At 40.1% G+C, this 11,948-nt stretch overlaps 4 protein-coding genes and 1 long non-coding RNA gene across 8 annotated transcripts; 1 reads left to right on the top strand and 4 right to left on the bottom strand.

The window, feature by feature from the left end:
• Positions 1 to 254: 254 nt before the first annotated feature.
• On the top strand, positions 255 to 1,014 carry LOC116927023. Its single transcript, XR_004396424.2, has 2 exons — positions 255 to 474; positions 796 to 1,014. It is a non-coding gene; the product is annotated as an uncharacterized LOC116927023 (long non-coding RNA).
• On the bottom strand, positions 954 to 6,492 carry LOC116934421 (sodium bicarbonate transporter-like protein 11). 3 transcript variants are annotated; one of them, XM_045177244.1, is made up of 19 exons: positions 6,337 to 6,492; positions 6,139 to 6,256; positions 5,731 to 5,822; positions 5,049 to 5,249; positions 4,736 to 4,969; positions 4,413 to 4,664; positions 4,203 to 4,243; positions 3,924 to 4,137; positions 3,752 to 3,839; positions 3,563 to 3,686; positions 3,260 to 3,490; positions 2,968 to 3,178; positions 2,790 to 2,903; positions 2,513 to 2,719; positions 2,177 to 2,423; positions 2,007 to 2,113; positions 1,766 to 1,934; positions 1,507 to 1,680; positions 954 to 1,447 (listed from the first exon to the last, which is right to left on the bottom strand). In XM_045177244.1, exons 6-19 carry the CDS (start codon positions 4,648 to 4,650, stop codon positions 1,015 to 1,017), a joined length of 2,598 nt encoding a protein of 865 aa, XP_045033179.1. In that variant the 5' UTR covers positions 4,651 to 4,664; positions 4,736 to 4,969; positions 5,049 to 5,249; positions 5,731 to 5,822; positions 6,139 to 6,256; positions 6,337 to 6,492; the 3' UTR covers positions 954 to 1,014. The 3 variants fall into 3 exon arrangements, with proteins under 3 accessions (XP_045033179.1, XP_045033181.1, XP_045033180.1); XM_045177246.1 differs by having other exon boundaries at positions 4,741 to 4,969; XM_045177245.1 differs by lacking the exon at positions 6,337 to 6,492 and having other exon boundaries at positions 6,139 to 6,264.
• A 1,886-nt stretch (positions 6,493 to 8,378) lies between these two features.
• LOC116927020 (vitelline membrane outer layer protein 1 homolog) lies at positions 8,379 to 9,233 on the bottom strand. Its single transcript, XM_032933945.2, has 2 exons — positions 8,841 to 9,233; positions 8,379 to 8,773 (listed from the first exon to the last, which is right to left on the bottom strand). The coding sequence occupies exons 1-2, from the start codon at positions 9,122 to 9,124 to the stop codon at positions 8,473 to 8,475; spliced, it is 585 nt and encodes a 194-aa protein (XP_032789836.2). The 5' UTR covers positions 9,125 to 9,233; the 3' UTR covers positions 8,379 to 8,472.
• Positions 9,141 to 9,879, bottom strand: LOC116927021. Of its 2 annotated transcripts, XM_032933948.2 has the most exons (5): positions 9,709 to 9,879; positions 9,604 to 9,638; positions 9,463 to 9,535; positions 9,299 to 9,344; positions 9,149 to 9,237 (listed from the first exon to the last, which is right to left on the bottom strand). In XM_032933948.2, the coding sequence occupies exons 1-5, from the start codon at positions 9,877 to 9,879 to the stop codon at positions 9,233 to 9,235; spliced, it is 330 nt and encodes a 109-aa protein (XP_032789839.1). In that variant the 3' UTR covers positions 9,149 to 9,232. The 2 variants fall into 2 exon arrangements, with proteins under 2 accessions (XP_032789837.1, XP_032789839.1); XM_032933946.2 differs by having other exon boundaries at positions 9,141 to 9,344.
• A 95-nt stretch (positions 9,880 to 9,974) lies between these two features.
• On the bottom strand, positions 9,975 to 10,874 carry LOC116927018 (vitelline membrane outer layer protein 1 homolog). Its single transcript, XM_032933943.2, has 2 exons — positions 10,516 to 10,874; positions 9,975 to 10,452 (listed from the first exon to the last, which is right to left on the bottom strand). The coding sequence occupies exons 1-2, from the start codon at positions 10,770 to 10,772 to the stop codon at positions 10,143 to 10,145; spliced, it is 567 nt and encodes a 188-aa protein (XP_032789834.2). The 5' UTR covers positions 10,773 to 10,874; the 3' UTR covers positions 9,975 to 10,142.
• Positions 10,875 to 11,948: the final 1,074 nt, after the last annotated feature.

Here is an 11,948-nt window from a genome sequence, read left to right as displayed (position 1 = left end):
CACGTGGCTGACTCCAGAAAGAAAAATGCATAGGCAGATGCCCCCTTTGTCCTTTTCCCCCCATTTTATATGTCCCCCCCCCCCATACCTTTTTGGGGGGAACAAAACAACAAATACGAAAAAACGAAGATTTTAGGGCGGAGCGTAAGTAATTTTCCGCCTGGTGCGAGCGCTATCTGACTACAGATGAGTCTCGGCGTGGAGTGAACACCAACACACCCACAAGAGGCGCTCTCGTCGGATGGAAAACGAATAGTTTTCTCCACGAAATGGTACTCCTTTTCTGAGAGGGAAAATAGCCCTAGTGGAGCAACCATGGGTCTATGACTCTGCTTTTCCCTACATAGAACATAGAAGCAGAGTCATAAAACGTTCAATGAATCTGATAGAAGACAGAACTAGAGAAAAAGCTTTAAATGGATGACTTCACGAAACGATCACAAATGTTCGGTGACTCGTACACGCTCTTCATTTGTAAGACAATACCTAAAGATTGTAAAAATGTTAGAAACTTAAAAAAAATTATCAAGAAAAAATACTAACAGGCAATCCCAATTATTCAATAGAGATAAAAACTCTTTTTAGCTGAAAGATTTGTTTTTTGACATTTATCTTTTGTCGTGACATCAGCTTCGGCATGCCTCGTACCTAACGTCCTTGCATATTTCGGAAAAATCACGGTTGTACACATTTTGTGCTACAATTTGAATATGGACTAGTTAAAAATCCTTGTCTCACCCACTTATTTTGAGACTTATTTTGCCATCATCATGTTTCATGGACTGCTTTTCTCAGGTGGTGCTGTACAAGCCGTCCGTCTGCTCTGTGGCCTACGGCCATAATCGCAGTAAAAAGCAGCGCGTAACCCGAATGAGACGCCCCAAAAACCAAAACAGCCCGCCCGATCAACAAAGAATATCGACCCGACCAACGCGGGACATACACACAGCAAATCTGTTCTGTGTTCTGTACATTGTATAGGAAAAAGTAAAATACACAAATTTAGTAAATTGATTAATGTTCGCTGCTGTCGAGGACTGTTAGAAAACGACCAGCAATTAGTCGGGTGATAATCATGTGACGAATCGGTAATAGCGAAAGGAGAATTAAGGGAAAAATCATCTTCATGTAAGGCCAGGGCACAAAACCGAACAGACACATCAACACAAGCTGGCCTAATTGATATACGGTGAACTGGTGGATTTTGCGCTGTGGAACTCGGCGGATGTAGTGATTTGGCGGATAAGCGGATTGCTGCGTAAAGAAGAGTGTGATGCGTTCAAACATTTGATTGCCGCCGAGTCCGGTGATGGCCACATAGAGGAAAAGCCCGTTGAGAACGGCCGGTGGGATATAGGCCAACGGGTAGGGCAACAACAGAATCGATAAGCCAATGAGGATGTGTGAAAACAGAACCGTCAGTCGAGTCTCCCTCACTCGAACAATTCTAAAGAATTCTTGTTTAGGATTCAAGTTCAATTTTCATCGAAAACAAAACTGAATTACATTTGATAGACGTGGCCTTGGTGAACACGTTCCTCGACATCAGCCAGCGCACGGGCGTGAAGTGGCGAGTGAGGTACGAGTGCATGCATCCAAGGTAACCCAACGGCAGACAGTGCAGCCGTCAAAATCGCCATGACAAATAAATCCCAATGGTGTGCTGGTCCTTTCTTCAAACTGGTAATGCGATAGAGATTTGAAAATTGAACAGGCTAATACGTCACTGAAAGGAACGAAATGGAAAGAACTGCAGGGGTGTTACTTGTTGAGGGGCGTGTTCACCATCGCTGATGAAATGTTTTGATCCATGAAAATGAGCAGCGACAAGGCAAAACCCAATCCCATTGCCCCGACGACGGCCAGTCCAGGAAGCCGATCCAATGGTGTCAAAGAGAATACATTTTCACTGTCGTCGTAACGGAACGGCTCAACTGTTGCGTCATGAAATTGAAGACGTCATCATCTTGTTTGACTTTTTAGCTGAAATGATCAAATCGAATTACCTTTGACGTTTTGGAAGAAATACGAACCAACAAAACTCATCGTGACCACGGCGATAGGCAATGAATAATCCGCCAGGGCTTCTTGTTTTCCAGCGGAGAGGAAAGGCCTTGAAAAATCAAATAGATTAACTGAATTTGTAGTGATCGGCACCGAAATGAAGCGTCGATACGTTTTTTTGAAATTAAAGATGGAAACGCCTAGCCAGACGGTGCCCAACATCAGCAAAAGGAAAAGCAGCGAGCTGGCCTGGTTGCATTCAATCGCCATTGGCTCTTCGATGGCCGAAATCAGTGTTTCAACCGTTGAGCTGTTTGTTCTTGTTTCGTTCAGTATGTAGTAAGTCAGCGACGATTTTAAGCCTTTTGTCATGTTCACATCGCCCAAACATTGGGGGGAATTGAAATTCTTTTGAAAATCTGAAAAATCCGGGATAATTCAAATAGAGCCGATTGAAATGAGTCATGCTCAACGTGGAAGATGTGTTATTTAAAATAAAATCACTTACGTTTGGCAGTGTCACGAAAAGCATCGACGCAAAATGCAATAGAAATGAAAAGGCCGAAAATTTCCTCCGTAGAACGGGTACACCAACGCATCAATCGTGAGACATTGAAAAGGGAAAAGAGTAAAAGGAAAAAGGCGCACCAAAGACCAACGCAGCCATACATGGCGTAGAAATCCAACTGGAAATCATCACAGATGCTGGAAATAACTGTTTTCCAAAAAATTAACGAATTTAAATTATGACGAAAAACTTAATTATCCATCGAACAAGGGGAAACCTTTTATGTAGAGCGCTAAAGGTGCGGTAGTTAAAAGAATTAATAGCGGCTGGCCACCAAATATGACAAAAAAGAGGCCGCCAATCGTTTGCCCCACAATCACCTTTTTGACACCTAAAGGACGACGAATAATGTAACCATCAAGTTGCGGGTTTCTTTCAAGGTTCTTTTAATTTACCAATTTTGCCGTGGGTGTTGTGATCGTTGAGCACTCCAAACGCAATGGCCGGAAGTAGACAGGCAAAATAAAGGAAAAAGGTGGTTGACAGAACTTTTTGTGGCGTCTTTACTCCAATTATGCCGTCGACGTAGTCCGACACATAATGCGGTAGACGACGAGAAAGATCCTCTCGTATGCCTTGCCCAAACTGACAAAGCTTCCAGATACTCTGTTGAACATACGAATAGAATTAGCTGGACAAGAAATATCCGTGAACGAACAAGAAACCATCTCGAAATGCGAAACTCACGTTACTCATTGCGGTATTTGTGATTGGTGATGGTTCAACAACGGAGTTCAATTTGATTGAAACGGCTGAACGACTCTGATGCTGTTCCTCAATCAACTCTCGCGTTCTATTGAATAGAAGCTGCTTGAATTCTTGTTCGGTAGCTACTTCCACCAGTTGACGACGAAGATGATGATCAGCTAACAATGTAGCGAATGTACGGCCCGTCTCCAACGCATTCTTTGTTCCTTTCTATCATTTGCGGAGTACGAAGTGCTTTTGATTCATAAGCAACATACAACATGACTCGTTTGATGTCATTACCTCTTTAGCTGGGCAGAGTATTAGCACAAAAAGTTGGAGATCATGGCAAGTCGTCCCCATATTCATTGGATGCTTGAACCTGACGATGGCCATGTGTCGCTGCACAAGTGATGGAATATCGCCTCTAAAGAAAAACATTTCTGGTATTACAGGGTTCAATCAGACATCAGCAAGACCAATGTAGCTTACACCAGGCACATCCAAGATTCATCGTAGGCAAAATTGCCATTCTTTTTGTCTTTGGGGCTAAATGTGGCCTGAATTGTCCTACTCGAGGCTGGAATACAAGAACATGTCAGATTCATACTGGAGCTAAGACCTTGCTCCGAATTACACTAGGTTTCATGTTTTATTTGCATACCAGCGTCATGTGTAAAGAGGATTCTTTTGGCTTCTTCAACCACAGTTGTAGATAATCCTATTTTGTTCAGCAACATGTCCACCAAATCAACAGAGGAAGGGTATGTCTCTTCTGCAACATCGTCCTCCAGTAAAAAGACATGCCCCTGGTTGAAAAATTGCTCGACGTCGACGGCCGGTCTCACTTCGACGTCGAAATCCTGCAAAGGTAATTTCTTCCACAACACAAACATATTCATGTAAATTTAAGATGTTGATCTTAGATGTTTTAAAAGCTCACCTCGTATTTGGCATAGATTAGACTGGTCTCTCCACATTCACCTGCAAAATAAGAATTCGAAAAATAAATAAATAATACTAATAAATACTTGTTTAAAAACGGAAATTTAACAAACGCTACAATTTAATACGATTAAGAGGTTCTCATTCAATAAATCATGATAAAAACGAGGATTAAATCTATGAAATGAAATACAATAATCGTTTTTACCGTAGGTGAGTCGCCATTCATTATCACGAAACTCCCAAACTGGGGTAGTGTTGCTTGTTCCTAATGTTACTTCATTATTACTCAAACGGACTTCGCTGTCAGACTGCAGATGGGACTCCTTGACAGTATGGATTCCCATAGCGTTTGGACTGGACCAACCACGATGTAATGGTAAACTATTTTCGTTGTTTTCATAACACCCCATCTCTTCGAGCGTTTCCTTTGTTAAATCCTTCATGGTTCAGCTGGAAACTAAGGAAAATGAATGGGACACCTTTATTCAATTTGCACCACGTCAAATGTAACTGAATGTTATTAAGTACTTGACACTGAGACTCAAACACGGTCGAAGAATGACGAGAAGCCTTGCTTTGTTGATCAGTTCTTCAAAATCTGAGACACGCATGTGTGAACTCCAACGATTCCAGCAGCCAAACGTACTGCACAAGGCTGATGAACCGAAAGCTTTTATAAGCATCTTGCAGGAAGGTAGAGGGTGGTCAACTAAATGGTGAAAGCGCGCCATACAATTTGGTCATCGTCTTAATGGGATAGACCTGTATAGAAGTTAAGCGAATCCCATAAAGACTTTTTTTTTTTTATCGTAAGGAAACAAAAAGCAGGCTTACTGCTTACCATAGATATCCACTTATTTCCATGGCTTCGTGATGAAATTCCATGTGAGCTTCAAGTTCATAAAAGCACAGCAGACCTACAGACTTTCTCTTTTCGGTGTAGGTCTTTTGCTTTCGCTTTCGCCCAAATTCATTTTCCTCTGGTAAACGCAGATAAATGTTGTAACAACGTGAAGCCCAAGTCGGCAAATAGCTGTTCCATCTAAAAAAAAAGGGACTCTTATTTAGAAAAAATATCGAACAATACCTGAACCTGCCAGGGAAGCGAAAGTGCAAAAAGCGAAAGTTTCAAACGTTTTTCATAATTTACGACCGTTACTAAAAATGAGAAAATCGTATTTTCCAAACATACCTCCCTAGTATGGGATATAATAAACTTCTAAATAAAACGAGTCTTGGTTTTTCAGACACTGCACTTGAAAATGAGAAAGTTACCACCTTCGATTTTTTAAAACCTAATTTTGATACGTAACCACATTAATGGCAGTCGCCACGGGTTAAATTGCGCCTTAAGAAGTTTCCTAAACGTCCATTCACCGTCCTAAGCCTTACAGGTACACTTTGAATAATTTTAGGCCTTAACTTCTAGGACATTAGAGAAGACCAAGAATAGACAATTCATTACTGTTATCATGTGCCAGGCACCATGTACCAGAAGAGATGAATTTATGATGTTCTCTTACTCAGTTATTTGTCTCCGGATGAGTGGCATGATCCATTTCTAGTGTCCGTCCAAGACAAGAACGTTGATGAGATGCTTGCAGTCATCTTCGGTCTAATCCGAATAACGTTAGGCCAAAGTTGAATGCGATGGTTAATCGAAGGACAAAAAAACAACCCATTTACCCTAACATTCATGTTTCTGAAGTAGTACAATGGCTAGTATAAAACGATAAAAGTTATTGTCTAAAAACAAGATTAAAGTTAGAGCTGGAATTTTCCTTGTACAAACCGCTTACTGATCTTTCGATCATCAAGCTGAATGCTGGGAACATGGTCTAGAACCCCCATAATTTTTTTTGTTTCAAAAGGGTTACAGAGTATAATCGACAAAAAGAAATATGTAGTTGATTTAACTTGTTAGGTGTTACCTGAATGAAATGTTTATAATACTTTGGCCTGATGAAGACCATTTTGTACTAGAACTTTATCTGCGACCTTTACACAAAAGCAAAAGGTGCCAAACAGAACACACCTGGATCCTACAACCTAGTACTCTCAAAAGAAAAATATTGTTAACAAAGATGGTATGTGACAGTATATCTGTAAAAGAACATGTAGAAACCAACCATGAAATGGCTGAAGAAAAAGAGATTGTCCAAGGGAAATTTCTTTTTTTTCTATAGACGTGTTGTCCACATTCACGACATGCATGCAGCATGCTTCCCTTCCGTAGAAAGGATATCGTTTGCTGACCGATTAAACCATGACAGCGCGCTCTTTGGTGAGTCACACTCCACGCGTTTCGAGACATTTTTCGTCTGCAACTGTAGGACGTCCATTTTGTCTCTTTTAATTATTTCTATGAGAAATGATAAATGAATCTGTTTTTTTTTTTTTCAGCGTAGCCCACATTCGATTAGAACTCAGTTGCCGTCTAAAACACATTGTCCTAGGCTCAAAGACACGTATGCGTTACTAGATTGTAATCGTCTGATTTATTTAACCATGGCGACATTCTGAAAATTATACTATGATCAACAATTTCCGAAAATCTCCAATAGCCATTGAAATAAAATCGATTGCTGATTAATCAAGAGTTCAAGATATGAATTACATAAAAACAAGGATAGGTCAGAGTTGGTAATGAACTGTGATTTCCGATCAACAGTCTTGGCAGTTACAAGAAGCAGCCATGGCCGCGTACTTCCAGCACTGTGTAAATTTGGGTTACAATTGGAAGTATAGAGACGCGATATAAAAAAAATATTTTCCAATCCTTGGTTAATAACGAACTTATTGTCTTGGAGTGGAAGTTGGCCGGCATCGCCACAGACGAGAATGAGAGTATTCAGGGCTTAATCGTCAACAATTGAAGCATCAGCTTCATTAGTGTTTTGGTGACTAACAGCCCTGGAACCTGCTGGGCAAGTTTCCAATGATCCCCACCGCCCGTCAGTTTCACCATTAGTGATAGGGATGACTTCTTGGCTAATGAACAGCACTACGGCCAAATACCCCAATACGTTTATGATCATGTTGAACGGTCAAGAGTTTTGCTTCCCAAACCAACTTCTAAACTGTGTTTGGCTGCATCTAGTCGTTTTTGATCTGCAATGGCTTACGATTGTTGACATTTGCGTCTCAAGATAAAAGTCTTATATCCTGTACAGTACAATACGACGCCATAGAAACATGTATCGACCCCCTTTTGTTTGTTTGATTTTAATTGAGTTGTTTGTTTTTCCGCAACGCCAGATATAGTCAGATGAGTTATCTGTTGTTGTGCGTCGGCTATCATAAGTGTAACGATTGACCCGATATTATTTAAATGATTTTTGTATGTATGCAATGACTTGAGTTGAATCTCATGCACCTTGCGAACACGTGGCAAACGAATCATTTCGTTCTATCGTAGCACATCAGTTTATTACAACGAATTTAAAGTATGAAAGATGATTCTGAGTTTCCATTGTTATTGACAATTCACCTGAAAAGTGGAGCCATCTAGCAATAAAACAGAGAAATCTTTGACGAGTTTCCTTGTCGTTCTTTGTTGAGTTTTTTTACCAGACCCCTGTTAAACCCGCTCGGTGACGTCACTTGTTACTAGGTGCGCACGTTGCTCTCCGGATTCGTCATCGGCCATCTTTCTGGTCGTTAGCGGGCGGGTTGTCTTCTTAGTATACGACAATTTTCAAATTCATATAATTAGGGCTCGGTCCCGATTCCCTGAGACCCGACTTACTACCGAAAGGTACTGGCCCGACAAACATAAAATGTGATTTTTTTCAGCCTTTATTTCAACGTATAACCGGTACCTTCCGGTAGTAAGCCGGGTTTCAAGTAATCGGTGCCAAGCCCTACATTCAATTGACGTTTTTGTCATTCACTTCCAAGTAGCTCTTGTAGAGAATGTTGGCATGTAAATTATCGTGTTTCAGAATGTTAGATATTTTGAAAAATGTAGTCAAGAGGTGATGTTTTTTTTTATCAGTTGTGCTGTGTGTAAGATGGTTTTGTACACAATACATTCCTGTCACATGTTGTCCAAGCAAACATCCACCATCACAGATGATGTCTGATAAACGCCATTTTATCTAACATCAGTGACATTTTTATCACAATTGCCAAGTCATGCGATGTCAATCTGATTGATATGTAACTTTAGTAAGCTGCCGTTAATTTTTATTTTTTAGAGAAGAACGTCGAAAACTTGTAAATATACTTTGGTTTTCATTCACTTTTTGTTAATACTGAAAGAATCAACAGCAAATAAAACCCACGTTATTAAGAGCGGTGTTATCAGACAAAGTCCCCAAAGGCATAACACGAGTTTCCAGTCCACATATGCCCGTTACATCGCATTGGTCGGCACTGAAATCGCCCCAAATACCAGCCGCATTGCCATTGAAATTCAATAAAGTTCCATCTGTGCAATTGAATTGGATGCTGTTGACTGACGTGTTGTCGGATAATTCCGGGTCGTAAGGCTCCACTCTCAAACGGAATGAAGACAAGGCTTCACCTGGAGGACAATTTTGTCTCAATTCCCAAGTTCCCGTACTAGAACAACAAAGATAAAAAGAATAACCGTTTTAAGGGAAAATATTGGCCAAGAATTATAACATACTGTCCAAGTGTTGAAGTGATACTGGTGCCTTCAGTGTCATTGCAAAATAAACGGATGGAATTCATGGCTGTTTTGTCGTAAAGTATAACGTCTAGGAGATCGTTTTGCGTTTGATAGCCGATAGCTCGTGAACCTTCGGGGCAAATTTCCAGCAACCCCCAACTGCCTTCTGTTCCTCCATTGGTAACTGAAATGATTTTCAAAGCTTCACAACTCCTTGACCTGAGCACCAGGCTCAACATTAAAAAGCTGACAAGAAATGCTACCGAGCGCTGAGCCACCATCTTTAATTGATACTTGTTAATTGAACGAGAACGTGAACGTCAATTGATCAACTAGCATCGAAACACCGCACATTAAACGTCCAGTTTCGAATGCTGTTACACAATGATTCATGCTGACGTCGTAAGAGGAAGAGTGAAAAACATACATGGTTTTATCTGATAAGCATTGCCCACCTATAATGTTATACAGTTTCCCTGCTGGACTGTTGGTATGGTGCTGCTACTTTGTCACATATTGGCGTTCCAAATTAGGTTAACACGGAAATCGAGATAATAAATTGGTTGTTTTTACATGACTGCATGGTTTGATGGTTCATTATTGGCTAATATACATTCACCTTTGGTACCCTCGATCTGTCCAGTTCACTTCCTGAATATCCACTTTTGGCTACTCGGACTACGTAGACGCATCTACAGTTAAATAAAATATCACATACGAAAGAATATCAAGCGTTACTGCCCTCTAAAAAATGGCGTACTGCACGTAGCTCCAGTCCATACTCCATAGTCCATACTGCATAGCACAGGGGATGCCAAGTTTTGAAATAAGATTCAAAATGATGAAAAAATAAAAAATAGTTTACCTTAAACATGAAAACGGGAATTAGAGGCTCTCTCCCCAAGTTTTGAACATTTCTTTGTATTTGAATCATGATTTTTTGTTTGCTTTCATAGGGGTCGCTGGGTGCGACCTCAAATTGGAAAGGTAGCCATGTTTTCGTATTATCAGGGTGGTGGGATCGGTGAGATGACATTTTTCGCCAATTTACGTCTGCACAAAAAGTGTTGTTTCTATTTTCATTGTTTTGGAAAATTGTATATACTTAATTATCATCAATACATCTTTTAATTGACTTAGTAATTTCGTGTATTATTTAAAATGATAAAATTTTTGTGTAATATGCTTATTAGAAGAATTCTTCCTCTGTACTACAGACGTATCGAAATAGGCCAGAATCAATTCACATTCGCAGAGCCTCTTATACAGATGACAAAGATATATGTAAACTTGTAAATTCTAGAACTCGGCCGCAGCGCAGCAAGTGAAACGGACATCGTTGAGGGCAGTGTTGTCAACCAAAAGTCCACCATCGGGACGGACGCGGGTCTCAAGTCCGCAAATGCCTTCTGGACATTCGGCGCTGTATTCGCCCCAATATCCTTCTCTGTTACCGATTCCGCTGATGTCACGATCATTAGAACACATGAAACGAATGTTGTTGACGGCCGTGTTGTCTGTCGTGTTGCCCGCTGGACTGACTAGCAATTGGAAGCTTTTCATGTAAGCACCGAACGGGCAGGTCTGAACATTTTGCCAATTTCCTGTACTGAGGCATGCCAATAAATCAGACTGTATTATTATTTTCTTTCTCGAGATTAAATGGACTTACTATCCGGGAGCGGAAGTTAAATTAGTTTGCAGGGGATCGTCGCAGAAGAGAACGAGAGTATTCATAGCTGAATCATCAACGACCGGAGCATCAATTTCATTCTGAGTTTGGTAGGAAATGGCTCTGGAACCTGATGGACACGTTTCCAATGGTCCCCAACGTCCGTCAGTCTCACCGTTTGTGACAGTGATGACTTCCTGGCCATTAGCGAGGCCAATGAACACAAACAAGGCTAAATATCCTACGACGTTCTTCATCCTGGCTGATTGGATATTATTACCTGAATTAGACAAAGAAATTAAGATCGTACAAACAAGTCTTGCCGAAGGTTCAACAAACCAACAACTAAAGGATGTCAGCATGACAGCCCATTTATATAGGCTATATATCTATACGTATTGACATATGTATTACCGGATCATAATAACGTGATATGTACGTATATAACATACATATCTTGTACAGGAACGCGATGAAAGGCGTAGGCAAGTTAGGTTTTCCCCCAGTTTCCATTCTGTAAATCGATACAAATGAGATATCGATATAGACCTACAATCGTCTGCTTCACACGAGGCGTCCGTCCATGGGTTCAGTTTCATATATGGCCTAATTTCCTGCCCGTATGACAGCTTCTTTGTATGCCTCTAATGAAAATGAATTCATATAATTCTAATATGACAAATGTTTCTATTTAAACAGAGACATTTTCTCATGGATCTTTTATTGTTTACATTGATTTTGTAGCACGTATGATGTTTGTGGTGGGACTTTGGAGAGAGAGATCCACTTTTATCAGATTCTTGATAAGGACAAAGCTAACAATTCCTTCAGACTCTGTATCGATTGACCATTGCCACCCTTTTCAACGTGCACGTATCACTGTGATTAGAGACCTTCGATGAGGCAATACTGGAATCAGTTTCAGCTATCTTTGTTAATCTCTGCTGCCATGACATCTGACGACGAAATTTTACCCCAAAACTATTAATTTTTTATCTTGCTGTTGAATCATTTTGACGAAATTGGTCCGCGTGCAGTAAATAGTTTAATGGAAGAATAGAAATTTTTTATGTTAACTTTTTAAAATTTTGCATAATTTTTTGTTCAGGTTTTTTTTTCAATCAGAAAAAATTTAATTTCTCATTCTACAGTCTTTGTATTCTCCGACGTACTCCAAATAACCAACAAACTTCTGAGATTGTTTCTGATTGATTGACGGCCAGGTAGACAACGGAAAACAGGTTTTTAATTGTCGACTTTTCTATAACAGGAAATGTTGAAGGACCATCACAAAATTCCTAGTCATATTTCTGGCTGTTTTATAGATAAAGACATGAATGAAAAACTTTCAAATGGTGACGATGTTATTCAGTTTGAAAAGAGTTTAGGAACTTGTGGGTGCAATTTAAGTATACTAATATTTCTATATTTTT

Source organism: Daphnia magna, linkage group LG7, assembly GCF_020631705.1.
Source record: "Daphnia magna isolate NIES linkage group LG7, ASM2063170v1.1, whole genome shotgun sequence".
Classification (NCBI taxonomy): domain Eukaryota; kingdom Metazoa; phylum Arthropoda; class Branchiopoda; order Diplostraca; family Daphniidae; genus Daphnia; species Daphnia magna.
Note: the sequence above shows the minus strand (reverse complement) of the source record. Positions and strands in the feature narration are given on the sequence as shown.